This window comes from Rhipicephalus sanguineus, chromosome 3 (assembly GCF_013339695.2).
Source record: "Rhipicephalus sanguineus isolate Rsan-2018 chromosome 3, BIME_Rsan_1.4, whole genome shotgun sequence".
Lineage (NCBI taxonomy): Eukaryota > Metazoa > Arthropoda > Arachnida > Ixodida > Ixodidae > Rhipicephalus > Rhipicephalus sanguineus.
In genome coordinates, this window is record NC_051178.1 from 10,067,990 (window position 1) to 10,095,112 (window position 27,123).

The 27,123-nt window shown below is 48.2% G+C and overlaps 1 protein-coding gene across 1 annotated transcript in view; it reads left to right on the forward strand.

The window, feature by feature from the left end:
- LOC119384790 (transformation/transcription domain-associated protein-like) overlaps positions 1-27,123 on the forward strand; it is a 946,434-nt gene that overhangs the window by 351,108 nt on the left and 568,203 nt on the right. Inside the window, 2 exon segments of the mRNA XM_049413130.1 lie at positions 6,669-6,959; positions 20,177-20,328. Of these exon segments, the coding sequence (XP_049269087.1) occupies positions 6,669-6,959; positions 20,177-20,328 (443 nt within the window).

The window sequence follows — 27,123 nt, forward strand, 5'->3', positions numbered from 1 at the left end:
ACACAAGCCGCGACTCCCATAGTCAAAGAGACAGAAGAAACTATTTACAGAAACCCGGACCACCTACGAAGCTTCCGTACACGCTCGCTTCGGGCTTGCCTGCAATCCACGTACTCTATGCCTCGTTCTCCCATGATGCGGACCACATGGCTCGTACCGAAAACTCAACGACGTTTTTTTTTTAAAATAAAATGAACTTCCGTACAGAAAAAAAAAGAAAAAGAACTCTTAGTGTGCCGACGCGTTCAAACATGCCACAACAACCAATCTCCCCACTTGCAAACAGCAAAAAAAACAAAAAAAACTAGTGGGCCGACAAGTTCAAACATGCCACAACAACCGATCTCCTCGCTCTCAAGAAAGCACGCCGCCATTTTGCGATGACAATCCCCCCCTAGGCCTACTCTAACCCGGCTCACACAAAGGTTGCCCCGAACCGCGAAAACTGTCGTCCGATGCCCCAAGAGCCTCCACGTTGGGCGCCAGTGTGGGATCTGTGATCGTATGTTCTTATTATCGCCGGCTCTCAGAGCACACGGAAGACAGCAGACGCGGTCGGTTCAACGAACACTTTCAAGTTTATTACACACTGCTTTTACATTCGGCGAGCTCGCCGGCGGAATCTTATTACAATCTAGTCCCTCGCTAAAACAATTACACGCGGACAATGAATACTTGGATAACATAACACACACTCAACAACGTAACACATGACATACACCATAACATACGACAAGCAATAACCGCGAATGCGGCGTGCGAGGACGCACGACTCACCACTACGAGGGGCCCCGAGGGAAACGAGCCGCGGTATCGTCCCCCAGCGGGACCCCACCGCGGGAAGCCGCCCGTCGACGCCAGCCGCCAAATCCCAAGAGACTTCCTTTTTCCCGCCCGGCGGCCGCGGCGGGCCCGCCCGCTTCTCTCCGGTGGCGCGGCCGTCGCTCACGCGCAAACCCCAACGCTCGCGAGCCCAGCGCCACTGCCGCCGACGGCCTATCCGCGAGGCGCGCGTGCGCCACTAGGCGCAGACAACTCCACAGGGGCCGACAGCACCCCCACAAGGTTCACTGTGTCTCTAAACTCGTTGACGCCACAATGGGCCACAAGAGGTTGTCCGTCTTTTCGGTAACGGCAGAGACCGATCGATCGGTGACTGCGGCGATGCCTTCGCGGACAAGCATCAGAAAAAAGCGAAGGTGAGGTGGCGGTCGTCGACGAACATAACTTATAGCTAACAACCTTATCAAAGTCATCTGTGGATATCTGCTCGGCTTCGCATGTGACGTACGCCGTACACTGTGCGGATTGACGGCGGAACGAGCGTGCCATGCTGCCGTACGCAAGTTTGCAGCTGTTGCGTCATGTGAGACCGCTTTAAAGCGTGCGTTGCTTTGTAGAGAAGAAAGTAGCTCGCTGTTGTTGAGTGGCGCGGGCACCGAGAAATGTCGATGCACTGACAGCGTATACTGCGTGTTTGATTAGGTGACAACTCAAGTGCGCTGCTGTCATCCTGCAGGGCCGGGAGAGCATCGCGGCGATGTAGAGTGCGCGTTGTTTGCAAAATGCTTGTCTTTGCCACGTTGAATGAACAGGCTACTCGCCGCAACCGTGCACAGTCCGGAGTGAAGCAGCCACGAAGAACGTACAAACGCTTGCATTCGGAATACAGCAAGCGGCCCAACAGTGACTCCGTGAGCCGAGTAGGCGATGTGCTGCACGCAACTAGCCAGGAATGATCAGCTCCACATGGTGGTACCGCGCTTCGGTGAAATCGTGTCAGTTCATTGCAAAGGCGGTTAATTCACTCGTGAGCATGCAGCGGGCGTCGCTTCATGATACGAAAAGGCTTAGCTTGTCACCGGAGGGGGGGTTAGCACTTGTGATGTTGTTAGTGGGTTCAGGCCTCTTGCACACAAATAAGGTCTCACGGCAACATAGAGGCTTTAATGTAGACGCAGGACGGAACTGACGAGCACGTTGCACAAGCACATACACATAACATACGCTTCAGTCTACGTTTAGTGGGTAGCGTCTATCGGCGCAGTGAATGCACATTCACACACTCGCGGCATGTCGACAGTGCGGTGATGCTGTCACCGAAGGTCCAGGCATGCGTAGGGGCGAAGACCCGGCGCTGGGTGGTCTAGAACGTCGCCCAGCATAGTAGCGGCCCAGGACACGGCTCAGCCGAACCAGAATACAGCGACGCCCGTTGTGCACAGGACCCAGGGCACAAGTCTTCAGTTGCCGCACACTTGGTCGGGAACGCGGGTCCCGCCCAGGCAGCGCAGGTTAGTGCTGTAGCCGACTGACTCCCGCGAGAGACACTCATCAGCGTCTTCTTCTGGCGATCAGACGACACGCATGTGCAATCAGCCGCGCACTTCAAATCAGTCAGTTCCTACTAGAGTGTACTAGATAGGGGTAGTGGGGCGAGGGAGAGCTGGCGGCAATGGCGCGCAGTGAAGCTCAAAGTACGGAAATTTTAACCTGCCGCGTGGTGGCGTTGCTGTGCCTTTCACCTGGCACTGGCGGCGCGCATGCCGGGCGCGGTCATTTGGAATGTTTGGCGCGCCTCGACATGTTCTGCTGAACTTCTTCGCGTTAGCGTCTTGAATTAGGCTGGTTGGTACATACTGAATGTTGAACCAAGAAACAGCGCTAGAACAGGACTAAGACGAGAGGACACAAACACGGCGCTGACTAACAACCATATTCTATTGCGTTTGCACGTCGATATACACAGGGGAAAACACAACCAGTATACACATCGGGGACCGTGAGCAGTCATCTGGTAGATCACTGTAGGAAATGTGATTGCGAACCAGTTTTTAAAGATTGTGAAGTTCTAGGCACTTATGTAGAGCAACGCCAACGTGAAATCTTTGAGGCTTTTTGCATCCAGATAAGTGGAGACTGTTGTGTCAGCGCAGCTTCGCTATCACTTTGCAAAAATGAAATGTATCTTTGAAAACGCTGATTTGGCAATTTTACAGCGCTATCTTGTTCCCCGATGTTTATACTGATTGTGTTTTCCCCGGTGTATATTGACGTGCAAACGCAATAAAATATGGTTGTTGGTCAGCGCCGTGTTTGTGTCCTCGTCTTCGTGCTGTTCTGGCGCTGTTTCTTCGTTCAATATTCTTCGCGTTATCGCGAAGGCCTGCTTCCCCCACTGCTACAGACCTAGTTAACTTTCTCGATTACCTGGGCAAATGGGAAGCCTGCAGCCCTGGAAAGACGGGATTTCTAAGTGACTCCACGGTGACAGGACTGAGAGTCACCATTGCCAGCACTCTCTCATTACTTCAATACCTTACAGAATCACTTGAATTCAAGTACATATTGACTTCGCGTCTCAGTACAGACCCCATAGAGCACCACTTCGGTATTGTTCGATAGTCCAGTGGCTGTAACGCTCACCCGCCGCCAGAGTAGTTTCTGATCACTGCGAACTGCCTTTCATTCTACAAAATTGCCAGAAGTGTTGGTGGTGCCAATGCAACTCCCGACATCGTCAGTTCACTGCTTAATGAGCACGACAGGACACACCAAAGAAAATCGATGACCTGCTCGTGCAAGGCAAGTTGTGAAGCACAGAAATGCTTGGTTTCAACCCCAGCTCCTTAAGCAGTCACCACTTGCCTTTAGTTGTGGAAAAGAGTGACTCACGACTGGTCTACTACATGGCGGGCTATGTAGCCAGGAGATGTGTTTTGAAGTTTGGCTGTTCATCATGCAGGGACCTTCTTATAAATCCAAGTGAGGCAGTAGAGAATCGGCTCCCGTTAGGGTTCACAGAGCAGTGTGACTGGGGCGGTCTTCTATATCCATCAAAGGAGCTTTACATTTTCATCTCTACACTTAAGGACCTATTCACAGAATGTTTTATTGTCAGCGAGCTTCACACAAACAGCATATCCGATGTTGTGGCCCTTGTGAGCAAGAACTTTCTTCCTTCCAACACCGTGGGCTGCACATTTCACAGTGAATAATAATAATATGCGGGGTTTAGCGTCCCAAAACCACGATATCATTATGAGAGACGTCGTAGTGACGGGCTTCAGAAATTTCGACCACCTGGGGTTCTTTAACGTGCTCCTAAATCTGAGTACACGGGCCTCAAACATTTTCGCCACAATTCACAGTGAGGAAATTAGTCTCAAAGTTGTTTCTTTTGATGTTCTTACGCGCCTGCACTTTTTTGGTTAAAGGCCTGAACAGTGCTAACAGCACTAAGCGTCAGAGGGCCAAGCACCTTAAACTGAGCAGGACAACTTAGATGAAAATTATGCGCAAATTCATGTCCCTTCAACTCGCTCACGTGCATTTATTGCCGATGTATCCTGTTGTAAATAAAATGTACCTGCTTGTTTTCAAATGCAATAAGCAGTTTTGGCAGACTGAATTGTTAAAAAGTACGCGGATTCACTTCAAGGACTGGATAAGAGCGCAGGCGCATCAATAGGTTGGTAGGCGGCCGGCCCAGCGCGCTTGCGGCGCCCAGGTGAAAGTCGCAGTGGCGCCATCTCCCGTCGTCGATGCAAGTGGCCTCACCGGAGAGCTCGCCCTCACCCCACTACCCCCACTCTAGTTCCTACCACACACTTTAATAAATAAACTAAAAAAAGAAAAAAAAAACGTTTGGCCGCTAAGCGCACGTATTTAAGGGCGAGTCCATATACAATGAACTACTGATATAACGACCACTTTTCTGCGATACTTTCGAGTTCGTTATAAGCGGGTTCTACCGTAGTTCGTGTAGCCAGTTATGTTATCGCATGTGGGATGAGATAAAACGTCATCCTCAGCATCCAGGCAATGTGCGTTATAGCGGTCGACGTCTGCATTGCTGTAGTATGCCGTCAGGGCACTTAAAGGTGGCTTCTTCGCGTGTCACAAAGCGGCTCTCAATCCATCTCGCGTCATCGTCGGTCAGCATGAGGCCATCGCTCAGCCTAATATGAAAGGAAGAGAACACTGCGTCATTCTGGCACACCGCGTGCATGAGTGGATGCAGGGTGTCTACAGACCGCGAAAACCGGGAAGTTTTCGGGATTTTGGGTAGTCTGGAAATACTCAGGGAAAACTTAGGGAATTTGGGCTCCCATCAGGAAAAATCCACAGTAACTTTATTGAAAAAGAACTAAAGTCACGGTAACGCTGGCTCGAGATTTTGTCTACGCATTGTTCAAATCAAACGGCCGCTGCGGCTGCACGGGAAAGGGGCGTACCTCGATGCTCTCCTCGCCTTCGGAGAGGTGGAGTGGGAGAGAATCCGGCTAATGCGTGGCATGCAGGAAGCATGAACCACGGCACATCGTATCGTGCAATGTTGTCAGGTTGTTCTGAGACTACGTACGCCATTTAGTTCTGTATTCTTTGTCGCGCGTACTGTGGTGGCACCCGCAAGCGGCTGGATGAGGTTTGAAGGGAGCAGGAGGGGGGTGTGCACGCCTGCACATGCGCTCACGGCGGCAAGAAAACCGGCTCGAGGAGCGCACGCCTCGCCTGCCCACCTCGGGCACACCCGCACCGCAGCTGCTGGGGCTTCAAGCGCGCCATGCGCAATGCCGCCGCTTCGCACTCTCGTCAGCGGAGCAACTGCAGACGATGCATGCGGCTCCTGCTCATGCTAAAATGACAAAAGTGGGAGCAAGATCTTAAGGTTGCCGGCGGCAAAAATTCGTTATATCAAGGGTGCCTCCCGCTGACTCTTTGTTACATAGAAGTCGCAAATACATGTGCTTCTATGAAGTAACAGCGGGGAATAAAAAAACTTCGCAATATCGAGTGATTCGTTGTATGGAGGTTCGTTATAGGCAGGTTTAACTCTAAGTCATGAACTGTTAGTCTGAACACAAAACAGCTTCGTGTAGACAAGTATTATACTGTTGCCTAGAAAACCACTAAACAATGTTGTTCTGCATAGAAGTGAAAAAAAAAAAAAGTTGTTTCGCCCATTTTTATTGGAGCCTATATAAATTTCCAGTTGCTTTACATGCAATATCTGTTCATAGAAACCTTGTTTAACATTTCATTCAAAGGTACAGCAAATTTCATGTCATGTTGAACAGCTTTGCCGAAAGCATGGAGGCCACTGCAACAGAGGCCAGTACAGCAAAAAGTCTGTTTTTTGCTCACACTGTTTTTATTGTCATCAGGTAACACTTCAGACAAGGCGGAAATACTAGGTGTCATGGAAAAGCGCAGAATGTAAGCTTTCTAGTGCAATATGGTTTGTGGGGCCTCAATATGACCCACTCTCATATCATACGGACACAGCAGACGCCGTCTGGGCAACCAACATGTGTTCATTTATTAACTTCCGTTACATAGGGCGAGCTCGCCTGCCGAATCTGATACACAACGAGTAACATGATAAATAACCTTATACAATGCTAATACAATACCCGGGAAACATAACACACACTCAGGACAACATAAGACATACAGTGCACCGCGTATGCGGCGTCGCCGATTCGATGAACAAATGTTGGTTGACCGGACGGTGTCTGCTGTGTCTGTATGTTCCGAGAGCAGATCATATTCAGACCCCACAAGTTCACATTCATCCAATGAGCGCAGCAAGCACAGTGGGTCAGCAAACTATGACTGGATTGCGCCATAGTGGGACCTTAACATGATGTACACAATACGTGCAGGGCCTGCGCACGCTGGAGCTGTGTGTGGACAACCTGCAGCCGGATTTTCTGTACGACCACATCCAACCTGTGCGGGCCGAGCTGATGCAGGCCCTGTGGCGCACGCTGCGCAACCCAACCGACAGCATTGCCCAGGTGGCCTTCCGGGTGCTGGGCAAGTTCGGAGGTGGCAACCGCAAGATGCTCATGGAGCCCCAGCGCCTTGAGTACTGTGACCGCGACACCCCAGGTCCCTGCATCACGGTCCACTTTCAGGACCACAAGACACCCATTGCGCTGCCGGTCGACAAGGTACTGCCAGCAAGATTTGAGTACACCTTAAGGGGGGACGTGGGTCCTAAAATTTTTTCTTTATTTTTGAGTCAATATGAACTAAACTTCACTGTCTTGACCAGTTTTTTATGCTGATTTCAAATATGTAATTAGTTTTTTAATAGCTGCACTAGTTCAAAAGATCTCGAGGTTCGAAAAAATAATTAGTGCCTGCTTCTTACGGGGCTTTTAGACAATTTCGACCTACTAAAACCAATATGTAAGTGCATGGGCCCAATGCCCAGATCATGCTGTAGGGGGTGATGCTATTTTTATTCCCTTGAGAGCACTGTGAAGGTCAGAAAACAGATGAACACTCACTGGTGGTTATTTTTTCTGATTCACTCTCATTAGTATCCTTAATTAAAATTTGTAAAATGGTGCTAGAGTAATGCAAATAGCATCACCCCCCAGATCGTTTCAATACGAGTAAAATGATACCAAATTTGTGATTTTTACTCAGCAACAACATGGAAAAAAACCCCGTAAGGCTGAGTGCGTTGAGCAAAAATATCAAACTGAGAAAAACGCATTTGAAGTTTCAGACAACTGTAACTTTTGTGGAAGTGCAGCCACAGCACTAGTGGTTATATCATTTGATAGGTTTCTTCTTCACGAGAACAGCCATACCAAATATGTGACCATGACCTGCCAATGTACTGGCAAAATCTTCTTATAAAGCCACATAGTGCACCCAGTACCAGAGTGATAAACTCCACCTTTAGCAATTCATAGGCCTGTACCAATTCCTTGCAAGCTAAAGAAATACAAAATTTGTCTATGAATGTGGCTTTGCAACAGGCAAATAAAATAGACAGAGAAATTAAGTCTAAAAAGCACGTGGGTTATTTATTAAACCAAAAATCAGTTATTATTGTCCAGCAATAGCACTTGGCTCAACAGCAGGCAAGGGCTGCACTCGGGGTCCCCTGCTGGTTTGTGTAATTTTGAAAGTCTGTGCTTGGTGTCACTACTGTATAAGTGCTCCTTTTGCAACTTCCAATGTCAGTTTTTAACCTTCTCAAGGCTGTGGAGCACAAATCAATTTCCCAAAGTGTAACACGGCGTCTCTGCAATTTCGGTGTTGCTCTGTCAGGTCGTGGTTGAAGCGACTACCGTTGCACCCTTGTCGACAGTATTTGTGGCCCTAATTTAATGCATTTCACTTCAGATGACATTAATTATCTTAGCACCACTACCACCAGCTACGTCCTACGAGAAACGCTTCTCGCGCGAGTCGCACCTATGATAATGAAGCACAGGCTTTGAATGCAGCCTATACCCTCTGCCTTGAAAAAGGTCACTGCTTGAGCCGAACTCGGAACGAAGCACAAGCCCAAAGAACGTTTTTATCACGGATAAGTCCACGCGGATAAATTCTGTGCCATTTTCCTTGCCGTCGTTCACCAACATCCAACGGCTTGAACTTCCGCTGCTTCGTTGCGCGCTGCGATGCCAAGCACTCCTCCCGTCGCCGTATTTCCCGCGCATTCGGCAGTCCCGCATAGTATGCCATACGAACGCGGTTTTGAATGCCACTGAAGCGTTGCCTAATGATCCGATGGCTGCAGCTTGACCAAGGGGAACCGGGCAGTTCTCGTAGACTCGACGCTCCGGTAGCGACAAGTAGTTTCGGCATCGCGCCCTCGTACGCTTCGCGCGTCTTCTTTACACCAGAATCTCCGGATGTGCCAGCACAAAATAAGGTAACTGTGTGTCGGCGGGCCGCACGAACGCGAGCGTAAGCAGAGGAAGCTGACACTTGTAACGAACACACGAGCACACGACACCGGCAACACGGCAGCCATGAGCGCAAAAACAAAAATACAAAAACAAAATGGCCGCCTCGGGTTGCGCCAGCCAATGGGAGGCGCGAGAGAAGGGGCTCGCCTCGCGCGCGCGTGCTCTGGCCAATGAGCGTTCTACAACCACCCTTCGGAAAAGCGCGGATAGCGGCCGTTCTGTTGCAGCGACGCCACTTTGAAACGCCGCAAAATGTACACAAAGAAAACAGCTTCAAAACAAGCCAAAGATGGCGGCGATCAGCCAGCTGCTGCGCCCGCGGCGCGCGCGGGAAGTTTGAACAAATTTTGCCTGTTGAGATGCATTTTGCGGCTCCCGTGGTGTCTTAAAAATAAGTTTTAACTCATTTCCCGGGCGAAATCGGCGATAATATTTTGAGGGCAGCTGCTTAGGGGTGCAAACATGCCTAAAATGCGTTTTTCTCAAAACTGATTTTCTGTCCATTTTTTACTATTCTAAGACCCGCGTCCCCCCTTAAGCGAGCTCCCTTTCCTTGCATTCATGACTGCACCATCAGGTCACCTCATTTGTGCCAGCAATACACTTGTTACTGGATAGTGACATCTAAGTAAATATCCATATTGATAATTGGTTTTTAGTTTGGAGAGTCACTCTCAAGTGTTTGTTGCATTTTGGAAAGCAAATCAGCTCACTGTTGCAGATCTTGGAACGGTGGTGCACCTCCTGAACTGCGCTTGTCTGCGCTTGGTTGTGTTCCACTTCTGTGTCCCGTTAGTTTGCGCTGTGTTGCAGAGTTGGCTCAACAAAGTGCTCGCTGTATTCATGCGTGATCAGTAGGCATGGGCGAATATTCGAGCACTTTAAATGTTACGAGTGTTACAGTATTTGAATTTGCTTCGTCATGAACTTAAAATTTGCATAATTTTAAGGTATTCGAAATGAATGAATAGGATTATACTTTACCCCATGTAACCGCACCCTCCTGACAAGGGGGTTTCACTGCAACGTGGAAGTGCCCTGCCATGAAACTACCTTTACAGGGGAAATCTGCACTACCGCAAAGCCAGACTTCAAGATTAAATATCCCATGTTACCTGCGCCCCGATTCATTTATGTTAATGTTTAGAAAAGTGTTGTGCAGGTTTGTATGCACTAAGAATCTAAGCCGATGTTTTTTTCGAAAAACAACATGCGAAAGTGGGGGGGGGGGGGTCGGCTTAGATTAGAGTACAAGGATGTAGGTTTTTTTTTTCTGGCCTTGTGAATTTCAGGAGTCGGCCTAGAATCGGGGCCGGCTTAGATTCGAGTAAATACGGTATTACAAATTTTAAAACTACATAGCGTAAAAACCCGCATATAGCTCGTACTCTCATATAGTCTGAGGTGCTTTTCGGGAATAGCAAACATGAGAAAAAAGTTTTCGTCCAATTATAACCCTAATAAAACAGAAACTGGATAAATTTATTCCCACTTATTCATCATTGTCTGGTGCACTTCAGTACGGGCGTTTGAAATTGAGCGCTTCCTGAAGGCACGACGAACAAGCGCCTCCGAAATGCAGGCTGAATGAAGCCTCGGCGATCCATGTGCACAGTATCGCTGGTGAGGCTCGTTCCAGCCGTCCGGCAGGGGTCCGGATGGCAGAAACGGCTCTCTGAACCTCATCCACTCTATGTGCAGGCGCTTGATGTGGTCCTTAAATGGTTTATTTAGGCACAGCAGCTGCAGCTGGGATCCCTCCCGGGATGGCGACAAGATCGGTGTGGGAGTCACGCAGCAGTCACTTCACTGTGGTGACACTGAAACGCGTCGAGCACGAGTACCAATGGGAGCCCCAGCGATGCTTTGTTGCTCCCGAACGAAGTCTGTCAGTGGCTGTGTTCCAATTCTGGACAGCATTGTAGACAGTCTATGCTGACAGCTTAGAAGAGAGCATCGAGCCCATGTTGTCCGAGAAATGGAACGCGTCTAGAAGACGTCTATGCGACGTGATGCCACCTCGCGTCGAGAAGAGAAAGCTGAAAAAAAGAAACGTAAATGTTTTTTCTGTAGCCTATTTCGTGTTCACACCTATTGGTGTGAACACGAACACAGCTCTGAATGATTGCTAGTGAAGGTTTTAGACGTCAACGATCATACTTGTACTCGTAATTATACGGTGCGCTCGCGTCAGCTATCCTCAATCCGCGACAGCTAGTATCTCCTCATGAATCTTAGTGCGCTTTTCTGCATGACACAAGAGTACTGCGGCGAAAGGGACTTAAGGAGCTCTTTGCGCACGATAGATGAAGGCCAGAAATTTTTACAGCCACTATCCATTATTGTTATTCTGTTATTGCAGTGGTGTTGGGGATCTTTTTCAGGAGATTTACGTCTGTGCTTGCACAATCGGCAGGTTTGCTCAAAATTTGAGAGACTCCCATGCATAGAGTTTCATACAATACCCTAGAGAGGAAACTGGCGCTGCGATAGTTCAACCACCATGAGAATGATGGGAAGTACAGGCTTCTGATTGGATAGCGTTAGCTAACGAACTGTCTACGGATCTTTTTCTACAGTTTCAGTTTCGTTCTTCGTGAGGCGTGGGTAGTGTGATGCGTTACAAAGCACTCAAGCAGTACCTTTGTTGTTCAAAGAGGCTGAAGACCGCTAGATCTCTTGATTTGCTACGACGTTGCAGCTTTACAGGTTGCATATGGCAGTTTTAGTAAAGCGTCGTGCACTCACCGCTGCGCATAGATGTAGCGTCCCATGCCAGTGCAGGAAATCGCATAGAGCTCACGTCTTTTGATAAGCGCGTCTTGCCAACACTCGTTCAAATCGGCTGCAAAACGACGGCGAAGCTAAGTAGACGCACCGTCACGCTCCTCTGACTTGACTTCACAACAAAACGAGAGATGCGTTGGAGGCAGGCCACTTGGACAGACGCACCTGGCATCGCAGCAGACGATACGTTAAGTGTTTCGTACTCAATATGGTACTGTTATTTCCATAAATAGATAATGCGTACTTTTGAGGGAAAAACAAGTGTATTTGTTTTCAAGTTTTGTAAAAAAATAATTATTTGATGATGCCAAATCTGGAACACAATTGCAGAGCAATGCATACCCTCGTGGTTAAATTTGTCCAGGTTTCACTTCCATCTCACGGCCACGCAAACTTTTTGCAATAAGTTTTACGTACAAAAGAATGAAGCAAGTTTTAATTGGAAATAACTTCATATCGCTTTGTTTTACACTCTGCAAACAAGCGTCGCGAATCTCAAGAACCTAATCCATCCGAAGCAAATCCGAAGCCTGTACTTCCCATCATTCCCATGGTGGTTGAAGCGCCGCTCAAGGAGCCCGCGTAGACACTAGCGCCAGATTCCCCTCTAGGTATTATTGTAAGAAACTCTATGCTCCCGTGTGAATCGGAAAGTGACGTTGCGAGGCCTAGCTCCTTCGCCAAGACCGCTTCCTCTTTCGGTCCTCCTCCACCCTTCATAGGATGTCTGATTGCGAAAACATGGCGTGCATCGGCGTCGTAGGCAGTACAATGACACTGCCTCAAAAATGGCAGAATGCCAAGCACGCATTGATGCGGTAAGGGGGGGGGGGAAGAAAAAAAAAAAGCGAGACGCAAACACCGTCTGTAATATAAATGCAAATGCAAACAAAGATGCATTAAGGCCTCCAAGATTTGCGCGCGCAATCTCGGAGGCTACGACGCGCCCCTGTCAGCCTATTCTGATAAACTGGCGGCGCGGCGCACATGTTCGCGTGTGATTGCTGCGTCTTCCATGACAGCGGGGGAAGCACCGGTTCGTACCTGTGCAGTAGCGCATGTTTGTATGAAATGTTGTGGAGTGAAAATCGGTTCACAGCAACTGTACTCCATTACATTGCAGGCTAATGGGTCTTGGCTGGGAGCATGGAAAATCGTATCACCCCGAAATTCTTATGAGCCATGATCGTATCACCAAGGTTTTACTGTATTTGTATGTGACCTTCTGCAGCCACATACTCGCTTCTCAACAAGGTTATGGAGTTTATCGACTCGGACAGCCAAGATGAAGAGATGCAAGTGCGTCTGCACTTTTCTTAGCCAACTACAAGTTGGCCTTCATCATGTCTGCAATGACCAAACGGGATCCTTACTGCTACGACGATGTATGGACGCCAACTGCGGAACTCTAGCCGAGGGTGACTGCACTACTTGAACGGCAAATACTTGATTGCCCCAGCTTATGTTCTGGGACTTCATTGCCCCTGACTGTTTTAGGGCACACACATACTTGCACTTTTTCTGGACGTTTGATGACTGATGGCAAGCCTATGACGTCATTGAAGACACAAAAATGATCATCGTCAGAAATGCGATCGACACTAGCAATCGAGTACCGTAGTGCTGTGCACCGCCGAATTGAGGACTGTGGTGCCATGCACCATGAACCGGGGCCAGAGGTGCAGGTGAATCAGACCTTTAGTAAGAGAGTGCCAGTTTTCACTCAATAGGAGGTCACGGTACATACAGTTGAACCCGGGTATATCGAACTCGCCAAAAAACGTTTATTAGCTCGATATATGGCATAATTCGATATAGGCCCGCTATAGAATTTGATGACACAAAGGCACATACCTATAAGAAAAGTACTCCCTACTCTGGAACAAAATAGTCCTGGATTTTCTTCTGTTTCAAACACTTCGCTGCCTGCAACAGCATGCACGCCTCCATGTTGTCCAACGAGTCGGAGCAGCCTTCCATATTCACGCAATAGCGCCGGACCAACGTAAGTGCACTAATCACTTCGGAGGATGTAGGCAACGGGCCATCGTCAATTTCCTTATTGCTGTCGCTTTGGCTCGTGGTCGGCACGACGTCTGCAACGTAGTCCTCATCTTGTAGCTTGCCCATGATGGCGACATCATCGTCCGCACTGACGAACTCGTCGAATGTCGATCCGTACGTGGCGGCGACGTCAGACTTCTTACCGCGCTCGACTCGATTTATGATTTCGAGTTTCGTGGCGAACGGCAAAGTCTGCCTCTCTGCAGAAGCCATGATGACAGCGCGCCAAGAAAGTTCACAGAGCGCTAACAGGCAGCACCACCAGCACGGACCACGCTTAAGGGGGGACGCGGCTTTCGTATCGCAAAAAATGGCAAAAAAATCGATTTTCTGAAAATCAAGTTTTCAGTTTCTGGAACCCTTTTTCTATCTGATTCCAAAATATCTACCCTGAAAACAACCCAGAAGTGCTTCGAAAAGTTTGTTTTGCCCTCCGAGGTGGCGAAAATTATTGTGGAAATCGCAAAAAAAGAGCGATTTTCAAAAAATTGTAGCTCCGCGATGGCGCGACCGCGAACCAACTTCTTGGGCTTGTTTGAAAGGGCATTTCTCCGTGTTCAAATTCCCCGCTTCAGCGGGCTCCTCCATTCAGAAAGAAGCGCACAAAAAGCAAACACTGGAGAGTCGTTCTGAGGCCTCCGATTGGCCGCGTCCGCCATGTTGCCCCAGCTCGCCTCGCCATTGGTCCGATGCTCGCTCCGGAAGATCGTCGTCTGCCGATTGCACGTCGCGAATTCACGGCTGTCGAGAATCGCGCTACTTCGTGACACGTTCGCAACTGTTCTGTGTTCACGGCTCGACGATCACTTAGAATATAATTACGCTTTAGTTTGGAGCTGCAAGAGGAAGTTCGATCTGATTACGATGGTGCGCCGCGCTCCTAGCGAACATCGCAAACGCGAGTCTCGGACCGACTCTAGCGTTGACTTCAGCGTCGGATTCGCGGTTAGATGTTTTGATTTCTGCTTATCAGCACTTCTGACATCGTGACGAAGGCCATCGCGGGACGACTCTTTGTACTCACGACCACGCATTACGCACTTCGAAGCACCGGGCACCACGCCTGCGCACCTGCTGCTCGGAGTCGTCACTAGGCCTAACTCCGCTCACGGCGCCGTTTAGCGAGACGAACCTCGAACCTTGCGGGCAAGAACAACGCGCTAGCGTACCTGCGGCTATGTGCTTCTTCGCAAGCGAAGAAGCACATTGCTCGCCGGCATTTCGGAACCGCGGATGGGCGGATCGTCATCGTAGCTTCGCATTCGCGAATCGTCACCGAACGCCGCCACCAAGCACATCACGCGCCGGCACCACGGACCCCGCGGCCGAGCACTTCGCGGTCAGAGTGCTGTCAATAAGCATTAGTGATGTAATTTAGACGTGCTTGGAGCCGTGCTTGGCATCGCCGCAGGCGTTTATGAATGTTTTGAAACAATGAAAGCCTCACTAGCGTTGCCGCGATCGGCCGAATGATAATACGTTTCATACGCGAGAATGGCAAAAGAACGAAGCAGAGGGACGAATTTTTATCTGCCCGACTTGCGTCACTGAATAAACTGCTCAAAAATCCCTGTGCCACTAACGTCTTGGCCATAACTGTTTGTTATTTGGAACGAAGGCATCGGCTATCACGGTGTGAGCCATTTTCTGTCACAACAAACCTCTCTCTTTATAAAAAATATTCAATGATTAATTGTAATCAATAAGCAAGACATAATTATGCTAATGACAGCATAAATACAAGAAATATGTGTAAATATTTCAGTATATGGCCTTATTAGATTGCAATATCTCCTTTTCTGCTGGGGTGGAAGTGCTGCGCCAATTGCGCCACGCTGCGCCAATGCGCTTCTGCTGCGCCATCCTGCTCCAAAACGCATTATTGCGCCAAAACTGCTCCCAAGCGGTCTTTGGGGCACGGCCTCCGCGATGGGCTCCGGTGCGCTGCCGGAACCGATCACCGAGGCTACGTTTGGTGCCTTCATGTGCCGCTTTCATCCGTGTCATGGCGCGCCCAAGCGAGCTTATATCATTATATCATCATCACATCACTTGGCGCGCTCTCGCGACCTTGTCGAAGGCGCAAAAAACCTAGCGAACAAGAAAGTGAGTTGTCCAGCCGTATTTCGATTGTGACGCCGGCGGCAGCGGAGTTTTTTGCCGCGCTGCGCGCACGAGGCGGTTGTTGTCATCGTGGCCGGATTGCGAACATGAATAAAAGTTAGTGCGTTCACGCTTCATAAGGTCGAAAAGGTTCTATTTACTGCGAATATTTAATTTGATGTGAAGCCATGAAGATAGTGCGAGCAGCTGCCGCGAACGTAAACGCGCGACCATTATTAGAAACTTTGCATTATAAAGAAACCACTGTATAGCTGAATGTGTAATATGGATTTTGTTTCATAAGTCTGCATGAAAACGAAAAATTTGTTTTATCCGTTTGCGGTCAATGAGGCCACTACCAACTGCGAAATCACTCACAGGGCTTCGGTTTGTGTAAGTCGGTTGGACCATTTCTGAAACTCATTTTTTTTAGCGAGAGCATGCCGCTCTATGTGCAGAATTTGTTGCATTGCACACAAGCCCTTAGACGTTATAAATGCAGCATGTAAACGCGCTCGTGCAGCGACGAGCTTAGTCTCGCTAGTGCGATCGGTCACGTTGTTCGATTTTGGCTCGTCAGAACCTGCGCTCGGCTCGTGGTCGAGTACGCTGTAGCTCGTACCATCCGCAGCACAACATGACATGCCGCTCGCCGCCGTGGCTGTGTGTGGCTTGGTACATGAGGTGGCGAGTGAAGAAATATACAAAAAAGAACAAGATAGACACTTGGAACGTTTATTACTGAAAAGACGAATGTGAGGTGGTACGAAAACAGAACCACGGGATACAAATTGTGCACTTGCGACATCTAGTATCATCGCACCTCAAGTGCCATATTTGCGTGCATATAACCGACACCAATAATTGACAAATCTTGGAACTTGAAGGGAAAAGGTGGAAGCGCGTGGCGCAATTTTTGGCGCGATTTACGCGCGTTTGGAGGGACGCGCGCGTTTTTTGACGAACGCCTTCGCGAAATCGCGCTGTTGCGTCCCTAATGGCTTGATATCATGCGCGACTGACGCGTGGTCGGAGGGTCGCGCGCGTCATTTTGATGAACGCTATCTCAAAAATCGCGCCGCCGCGTCTTCCTACTCGAAGTAGAAAAGAAAACGCCTCGCGCGGCGCATCGTCCGCTCGTCCGAGAAGTGGAGTTTAGGGTGCAGACGCGTGTTTGTTTGGTTTCTTCCAATGCCTCCAGACGGCGCTGACCTCCGCGCATTTCGAAGGAACTTTTTGTAGCCGGCGTAGGCTTTTGACGAAAAAGCAACCCGGCAAACGCGGCGCAAAAACGCCGCTGCTGAAAAACGTTCATTACCATGAACGTTTTTCATTTGTCAGTCTAGTCAAGTGTAGCTATTCAAAACATCGCTTATCTCGTTTTCCTGAGTCATTGCTCTATCACAGCTGTGATGTTTTAATGATAACACGTACGCGCGTGTGCGTATATATATCATTTGTTGAAGTGCTGTTGGTTCATCAATATTGAATGTTTTCTAAAATCGTTGGAATTTCTTGTGTTTACCAGAAATAAAAATTAAACAGCAATGATGTTTGACCCTACAATTCTGCTCCAAAATTAACTTGCATTGCTCCAAAACACACATTTTGGTGCTCCAAAGCTGCTCCAAAACAGCATTATGCCTGCTCCCTGAGCTGCTCCAAAACGCTCAAGCCCGCTTCCACCCCTGTTTCTGTTATGTCTATCACACCACTCCTTTATACAGAGAACTTTGTTTGAAATCCATACTGCTTTTTTGTAGATCAAAAAAAGAAGGAGGTTATGAAAAAAGAACAAAGGCACACTGGAGAAAGGCCACATGTCCAAGAAGTGAAACACCATAAAAAAAAAAACCAAAGACCACAATCTTTAGGTGTTTTAGAGAAGGCCAAACTTTAAACGCAGTGTTCTCAATACTGTTTTTTTGGCATGTTGCTCAGCTCGTGGAGCAGATATCTTGGCAACTACTACACAGATTTTGATTCCGTTTTTTTTCTTTTAATCCTTGAAGTCTTGTTGACAGGATGACATTATTCTTTACCTTGCTTAGGGCATAGTTTTTTTTGTATGTGATAATTAGTGTATGAGAAGTTCTGATGCAATACATGAAGCTGATGGGGATGTTATTTGTAAAAAAACTAAAAGGAATAGACAATTTTTAATAATGTCATCCTGTGTAGTGTTCTTTTGAGTAAAGATCAAAACCACTTGGACCTTCCTGGCATATTTTGTTACAATGCTAGGCTTTTCACCAGCAGAGTATGTCATCAGATTATGTAACATTGTGTAATTTGAAAACTACTCGAGATATCGCAATGAAACTTCATATATAGCTATTCGAGACACTCTTCAGTGTGCCTGCCAAATTTCATTACTCTAGGTCAACAAACAAAAAAGTTTTTTTCGATCGCCACCTCCCCCCTTAATGAGGACTGGAGGAAAAGAGGCAGCAGCAGGCACGCAAGCATAAAGAAAAAATGGCGCTCACTTGTACCGCCTCCGCGCCTCGGAGAAAGCACGACGGCCTCTGATTGGCTGTAAGCGCTGCAAGCAGGCCAGGATAATTTTTTGCAGGGGGGTGTTCGCCTGTGCACAGCCGGGTCTAAACCACTTTTTCTAGGGTGGCGCCGGCAGTTTTCCCCTCCACCGCGAGGGACAGCCAACTTGCTGGGGCACTTCTGAGGCACATGGAGTTTGATATATTGGTTGTCGTTGCTATTTTCGTTCGATGTAACAGTAACTTTTGCTATATATTCTCAATGTAAATATACTGTGTTTAGAAATTGTTCGATATACGGGATAATTTGATATAAACGGGTTCGATATAGTCGGGCTCGACGTTATAGGCACACACATATTGGGGAAAACCAGTGCGTGTCCATTCACTGTGTCGGTCATTGCGTGTTCCGGACCCTGTCATAGTTACAAGTGCCCCTTGACGTCACCGTTGTGCGCTATCGGGTATTCGTACGAGACAGCTGTATTTTATTCTGAAAACGCATTGCAGTGGGTACTATAGGCAACATTTACTGTGGCATTGCATTTATTATTTGATTGCAGCTGTGGTGCACATCAGGGGGTGCAAATTTGTGCATGCGTGCTACTGCGCGCTACCATATACCGTATAAACGCGTGTAAGGGCCGCACTTTTTTTTCAAGAAATAAGGGCCAATTTTCAGGGTGCGGCCCATACACGCGACATTTTTTTTCTCTTAAGTAAAAACGCACCAGTTAGCGAACGAAGAGCGTTTATTGCAGTATACGACCTTTCTTGCGACATACGTGCTCAATCGTCGTCACTCAGCGAGTCCTCAGACTTGGAGTCCAAGATGAGATGGTGTGCTGCGAAGCGCCGTCACTCCACAAGCAGTCATCTTCCGTGCCATCCAAGCTGTTAGATATCCCGGCGACTTTAAAACTTCGGGACACAATGTCCGTCGACACCGCGCTCCCCGCAGATAGGATCCACCCAAGTACAGTCGCCAAGGCTAGTCCCTTCACACGCAGCATGTCCGTTGTGAGTGCGAGACCATCATTCCGCACTTCAGTCACATAGCGGAGCAAGTCTTCTTCCAAATCGGGAAACTTGCACTGCTCTCCTCGGAAAGCGCGCTTAGTGCTGTTGGTGTTTCACAAGGCTTCTTTTTGAGCACACCAACGTCGAACACACTTCTCGTCAACGTCGAATTTTCTGCCGGCGGCACGTTTCCCATGCTCGAGAGCATACTCGATCTCCTTCAACTTATAGCCAGCAGTGTAGCTATTCAGGTACTTGCCCATCTTGCCAAAACGTAAACGCCATGTAGAAAACAAGCTAGCACGAAGGTCATCGAACAGTGCAGAAAACTACAGCAAATGGCTGGCTGAACTGGACAAACTACACAAACCGAACAACGCCGCGAACGCCATGCCAAAGTTGGTGATGCTAATGCCGATATGGATAGCGCCGATAGCGCGTTGGTATAGAGATGTGAAAAGCTAAAGGTAAAATCCTGCTTTAACCTTTAGTTGACGAGTCTATGAATACTAATAAAAAATTAAAATTTTTAGCCCACTTCACGAACATCTTAACACGAAATAAAATCGAAAAAATATATATACATACTCTGGTGACGATGATGATGGTTGCGTTTCCTTACGCCATCTATCGATTACGCCTAGAAGCTTACGCGCGCGCGCATTTTGAATACGTATTGGTTGAGGAAAGTGTGGGTGCGGCCCTTACGCGAATTTTTTTTTTTTTTAGAATATGCACTTCAAAAAAACGGGGTGCGGCCCTTACACGGGTGCGGCCCTTACACGCGTTTATACGGTAATGTGTAGTCAAGCCATGTTCCCAGGAAGTACATACTATTGACGTCATTTTACTGTGTGCGCATTTATTCGGGCCCTGTGATCTTTTAGTGTGTTATGGTGTGCAATGTTTTTGTTGCTAGTTTCTTGAATTGAACAATTAGTACCTGTCTGCAGGTTTAACGTGTCTCTTCTTTGTGTGCAGTTGATTGAGACAGCCTTCAATGCTTTGAAGCAAAGCGGCACCGACTCATTTTACCGGCGTCAGTGTTGGGAGATCATTCGTGGCTTCCTGGTGGCTAACTTGCAGCTGGACGATGATCGGCAGACCATGCTTCAACTGTTCTCACATCCAAGGTGAGATAGGCACAGTTCTCACCATGGCAATGTGTTTCTTCCTAATGAGGCATGTGTTACTGATTGAAAGTTGCATTAACGAAGTAGCATGGAAAAAGGAAAAAGTAACTATTTGCAAGAAAGTTGTCACGAAAATGAGACAGTGGAAAAAAAGGAGAGAATACTTTACGATCTCAGGGATAAACATGTGAGTGAATAAAGTGATATACAGTCAAACCTCCTTAATACGTACCTGCTTTAAGCATACTAACGGTTAAAACGTAGTTGCGACGAATCCCCGACCGAGTCTCATATAGTCCAATGCATTTGCTGACCGCTTAAGGGGAGATGTGGCTCGAAGTCACTTTTTTTTTAATATTCATCCTAGAGCAATGAAACTTGGGCACTTGTAGAGATGTTTATGCTGATTTCAAATATATAATTAATTTTCTTATAAGTTGTACACTTTTTGTTCTGCACCATGACAAATGTGTAAAAATTAGGCCTTGTAGCCCCGCTATTTTGATCCTTAAACTTCTATATATTTTGACAATTGATGGCTCATATTACTCCAATTGAACTGTAGAGTGCCGAAAACTATCCAGAGAGTGCATAGAAAATATTTGCTAGACGTGAAAAATTCAAACATGGGAAATCCATTATTACCCAGACCCCGGTAAATGTTTACTTGCGAGTTTGTACTTCACAGCTCTTTCGAGCAGAGTAGCTATTGCGCGAGCTCCAGCTGCCGTAGGTTCTACTTGCGATCGGTCCGTCACTCGCCGCCCCTACACTGGCCTCCTCGCTCGAAGCAACTCGCCGCAACGTATACGTCATCGAAAGAATACTTTCGGGTCACTCGCTGTTCTTGCATTGTAGTTCCAGAAACGACGCCTTTGCGTTTGTAAGCTGGTTCCCGGACGCGTATTCCCGTATGGTGACACGTTGGATACACTGCACCGATCACAAGGATGTTCAATGCTGTTACGTCAGCAATCAAGGAAGATTCTTTCTACCGTGATCTTTCTTCGTCGTCGAAGAGCCCGATCTTCTCATTGAGAGGCACTGACATACTAAAACGCCGCGGCAAACTCGTCTGAAGCATCGCCGTCGCTAGGCCTTGCGGCAGCAGACGCACTTGCCGTTCGGCGAGTGTTTGGCTTTGATTTGCGCCGGCGTCCTCGAAATTTGTTCATCAAGCGATACTTTACTGGCCGGTGACTGCGCTTGCTATGGTTCTCTTCGTCCATGATGAAAATAAATACGCGAGAGAAACGTTTTTCAGCTACGTAGCTCGATGAAACACTGCCCCTGTAAGCAGGCTTTGCAGCACGTAAGGCGTGCAGCGGCCAATGGCGGTCCCCGATCTGTAGCACGTGATTTAAAAGCCAGTCGCAGCGCTCGAAAAGCACGGCAAAAGCATGCTTTCTTTATTATTTCTTGGGCTTCTGCAGCGCGCGAAACCGTGGTTATTTGGAGATCTCGTGCGATCCCCAATGGCAAGCGGCCGCGCGTTATCGGCCACGAGGCGCTAGAAGACTTCACACTTTCGGTCAAGATTAATAGCCACCTTGTGCTCTTTAGACGCAATTTTAACGCATTTCCAGTTGAGTCTCGACTTTGATTTTTATGTTCGGAACAGTACAGATACTAATCTTAACAAAACAGGTGAAAACAAAAATCGATAATTTTTGAAAAAAACCCACGTTTTTCGACCCGCATCTCCCCTTAAGCTGTAGTGCTTGTTCTACGCCTATCGGTTAGTGCGTACCCTGCGTATCGCGATAACTTTTTCTCCCATGAAATTTTACCGCGTCGCTGAACTTCCCAACGCCACAATGTGCCACCAAAGGTTTTCCCTCTTTTCAAGAAGTGTGTAGATTGGTTGATCACTGATTCTGACTTCTGCGCGATTGCGGCGACGTGGGCAAGCATCGGGAAAGAACGAAGGTGAGGCGGCGGCCACTGACGAACGCGCCAGCATGACTTATCGCCGACAACTTTATCACAATAGGTATCTTCAGGTATCTGCTCGAGCACTCGTCCGGTACAGCAGGCGTAGCACTGTTGTAACGATACTGGACGCTTTTATTGGGCTACCACCCAAACGCGCTTCCGTCCGCTGCCAGGACCGCTAGAGCGTCGCGGAGTGCTCATTGCTTGGAGGAAGTTCGTCATTGCCACGTTAACTGAATGAGCTACTCACCGCATCTGTGCACGGTCTGAAGCAAAGTGGGTACGAAGAACACTCCCACGACAAATGCGCGCGTGCGGTACAGCAAGCGGTCCGGCAGTGACGGCGTGAGCCGAGAAGCCGACGCGCTGCATGCAACTAGCCAGGAGTCGATCAGCTCCACACAGCCGTACCGTGTTTCACTGGAACTGTGTTAGTTTTCATTTAATAGCAGATCGCGGTACAGATGCGCACACATATATCGGGAAAGCTCACACTGGTTGTTCTGTCGCTATGTCGGTCACTGCGTATGTTGGACCCTGTAATAGTTCTGAAATGCTCCTTAGCATCGCCACCGTGCGCTAACACCACTATCGGACGGTCGTGCGAGAGTGCCAGAATCTTTTCTCCACTTTGGCAAAAAAGAAAGAGAAGGCTTTGTACAGTCGACGACCGATAATTCGGACTCCACGGGGAACGTAAATAAGTCCGAATTATGGAATGTTCGAAAAAAACGAATGCGTCAGAAAAAAATACTTGTATTGACACTTCAGGGTCCCAGTAGCCGAAAAAAGTTGTCAATGCGTTGCTGCCCGCACTTCCGCTTACGTGCAACCAAGTCCGCCTGTATCTCCGCCAGTGTGATGTGATCGCTGTATGGTGACGAGCTGGTTTTGTTCGTGAAGGCAATGCGTCTGTGCGGCGCACTTAGTGGTCACACAAAGAGGCAGCATGAATGGTGGCGCGGTGCGTTTGGGTTCTCTCCTATTAAATGCGTGCACTACGCATGCAACTGCACCAGGCAACATGCACTATCGAGCAGTTGACTGAAGATACTTATCGTAAGGCTTGTCAGCGATTGAGCCGTACTGGCGCGTTTGCCACCTGCCGCCATCACGCCTCCGTGCACGCCTCCGTGCGATTCCACTGCTTATCCGTAAAGACATCGCCGCACGGCGCCGTGATAGCGGCCCCTTTGAATTTCCGGTCCGCTTCACCCCATAACACTCCGGTATCGCGACAAAGCTGACTTTCGGGCTCTGCTACTGTCGCAAACAGGTCGACTCGCGAAAGCGCTGGTTCGAACCTATGAGATGATATACGCGGCAGAGGTGGGGGCTTCAATTAGGCAGAAAGTCCGAAAAATCGGACGCCGAAGAGTTTTAGCGTCCGAAATTTTCGACGTTCTTGACCATTGACGTCTATGGGGCTGGTGACGGTGCCGCGAAAGCGCCAGAATTTTCGAGCATGTCCGGAAAATCGGGCGTCCGAAAAATCGGCAGTTGGCTGGTTGGTTGGTTGGTTGGTTGGACCTTGGCAACCTGGCGCAACCCTGCCGCGTTTCGTTGTCGTCGGCGCGGCCTTCGGCGCTGGCTGTGAGGCGTTGGTGCCATTTAACTCGGATCTTTTGAGACAGCAGAGTGTAAAATAGAGCAAGTCTCAAGATAAAAACGCGCACGCAAAACGCTTTACCGCAGACGCGTTCGACAGAATGGCGGCGATAGCAGCGCAGCGCGGGGATACAGGAACCGGAATGTAGGATGTTCGCGATGTCGATGCGATTTTCCACAGTTGACCAGTGCCTCCAAGATCGGCATTTCCAATCACAAATCTCTGAGGCATAAAGTAGTGATCGAAATAAAGCCTCATAGATCACCAATTAGCTTTCGTTTTGATCTCTGAGGCCATACTTTGTACGGTACGGGTGCCGGAGGAGATAATGGCTGGCGATTCGACGTGCGCGACAGTCTCGGACAGGGTCTGGATTATCGAATGTAGATCTCGCAGCTGTCCGAAATGTCGGTCGTCTTTACACATTACTTCTATGGGATCATCGGCGGTGCCTCGCGACTGTCCGAATTACCGAGCATGTCCGAATTATCGGTGTCCGATTTATCAGTCGGCGACTGTAGTGGGTACTTCAGGCAGTATTTGCTGTGGCACTGTATTTATTTCTTTGCTGGCGGCGATGGCGTACACGAGAAGATTCAAATTTTTACTTGGTGGTTAATGCGTACTACCGTTTAGTGCATAGTTATGCGGCGTTCCCGGCAGGTTCCACTGACTGTATTTGTACCACCTGAAATTAGAATCGTGAGAACATAGGCAAAATCTTGAAAACATAAATCTGCTTGTGGCTGGAAAGCTTTGCATGTCTGCACAGACTGTGTATACAGTAAAAGCTTGTTCATTTGAATTTCGCGGAACTGGAAGAAATGTCCAACTTAACCAAATGTCGAAATATTGAAAGTATCAGGAAAACAATAAACATGTGTCTGTCATATCAGTACTTCAGTTGTGTGAATAGCAACATTCTGGGTGTGGAGTGCATTCGAATATTAAAGTTTGAGTGGCAATCGAATTGAATATTTTTTAAATATTTTTCTAATACAGTACTTTGAAGCAAAATTACAGAAAAAAAGTTGCAGAGAATCTCTAAGCATATTCTTATGACACAGGAACTGAAAGCGTTTCTTTTGGCTAGGTAGGTGAAATGCTATGCTGCAGTGGTGCTGCGAAGTGGTTGAGGTGTTCCTTAGGTGAGGCAATGAACAGGCTGAATTGTTTTATTTACACAATTTGGTACAACCAAAGTGCTGTCGACAACACTTTATACGTGACAGGAAAAGACGCTATTTCCTCAACCTTTCCTCCTCCAACTTCTGTGGAGGCCCAACTAATGTGGCAGACATGAGCATGCTCCCTTCGGGTCTGGAGTTCCTCATCTGTTGCTCGTATGTCCCTCTTCTACTCCACGGCTGCAAGTGCTTTCTGCAGCAGTTGTTGGCGCTAGCGACAGTTCCAGTGTGAAAGGTCATGTGTTTCCTGCACACCACTTTTGCAGACGCCGGACGAGTGCATGCCTTCGCAAACCTGGCCAAGTAACACTTTTGCATAAGATTAGAGTTGTGGAAATAGCAAAATTTTGGGTGCGAAGCAAATTCGAGTAATTAGGTTTAAGTGCGAATCGAATCGAATAATTTTAGAATATTTCTCGAATATTTTTCGAATACATAGAAGAGAAATTACAGAAAAAAGTTGCAGAGAATCGCTAAGCATATTCTTACGAAATAGAAACATGAAAGCGTTCCTTTCGGCTAGGTTGATGAAGCACTGGACGGGGAAGTCATGTTCCCTAGATGTCTTATAAAGAATGAGAAAATGATTAGGCCGAATTGTGTTTATTTACATGATTTGGTACAACCAAAGTGGTGTCGACGACACCTTACACATTAGCGCCAGTGTCAGTGCTGGTGGGAGAGGTCACGTGTTTTCCGCGCACGGCTTTTGCGGACGCCGTACAAGTGCGCTCTTTTGCAAACGTGGCCGAGTAACGCTTTTGTGTTGAAATGTAGTGCAAAACATGGCCAAAAAAAGAAAACAATGCTATTGGGGATACCGACCACACCTTTCTGAAGGCCCATGGTGTAGGGGGTGGTAAACGCATGTAGCGATGAAGCCAATGAAGCATTCTGGATTTCTTGTCATTTTTGTAGGGTTCGCACTGATGATGATGGCACTGCGGACTGCGCTGCCTTGTTTCGGTGTTTTCGCACTGTGTTGCACACTTGTGGCGCTTCATGCTCAGCGCGCTCTGAGGATTGTCCGAATTAACCGGGTTGCGACCAAAATGACCAAATTAACTATAACTTGATGCAGGCACGTAGCCAGGATTTTTTTTCGGGGGGGGGCCCAAGGCCCAATTGTTCGAAAGAAAGTCTTTCCATGGCAAAAATAAAACAAAAGTTGCCCGGGAATATAGAAGGCCGGACGAATTTCGTGGGGGGCCCGGGCCCCCCGGGCCCCCCCTTGCCTACGTGCCTGACTTGATGCGATTAAACAATGCGTATGCTTGCCGGGATCAGAGAACAAGTCCAAATTTTCCAAATTTCCAAATTAATGAGCTTTTACTGTATATGATGCCCATGTGTGAAGAATCTCGGAAAGTTGCATGGCCTCCAGGAGTACCATAATAGCTTGCATAACGACCACACTTCGAACTTACTGTCGCAACGATTGTGGTTGTGACACCACATTACCGTAATTACTCGAATCTAGGCCGACCCCCTTAAGTCCGAAGCCCGAAAAAGAAAAAAAAACTTACCTCGAATGTAGGCCGGGTAAAATTCACAAGGAGAAGACATTTATTGAAAATATGAAGATGAAACGGAGCAGTTGGTTCATCATCAAGATGCCGCGCTCATTCCGAGTCGTCGTCGCTTTGGTCCGCGTTGCCGATTTGGCCTAGCAGATACGCTCTCGCTTCTCTCTTCCAAAGCACGAAACGCTGGAACTCCAGCAACTTCTCTTCATAGTCAGCCGGTAACTTTTGGGCGATTGAGGTGCGATGGGACGGAGGCTGAAGCCAAAGCGCTTCATGAATTTCTGCAGCCAGCCTCGGCTGGGTTTGAAGTCTGCTGCCGAAACACCTTGCTCCCTTGAAAGCGCCCTCGCCGTCGCCTGGAGCACTTCCGTTGTCACTGGAAGGGCAGCTGCTCGCTGCGTCCGAACGAAGTCGGCCAATGCCGTCTCCATTTCAGGGTGACGGCCTTTCCGTGGACCGGTAAAAGCCATCCTCGTTGCGGTGCACGCGAAGAGCTTCTCCCGTTGGCCCCTCCAGCGACGAACATTCTTTTCGTCCA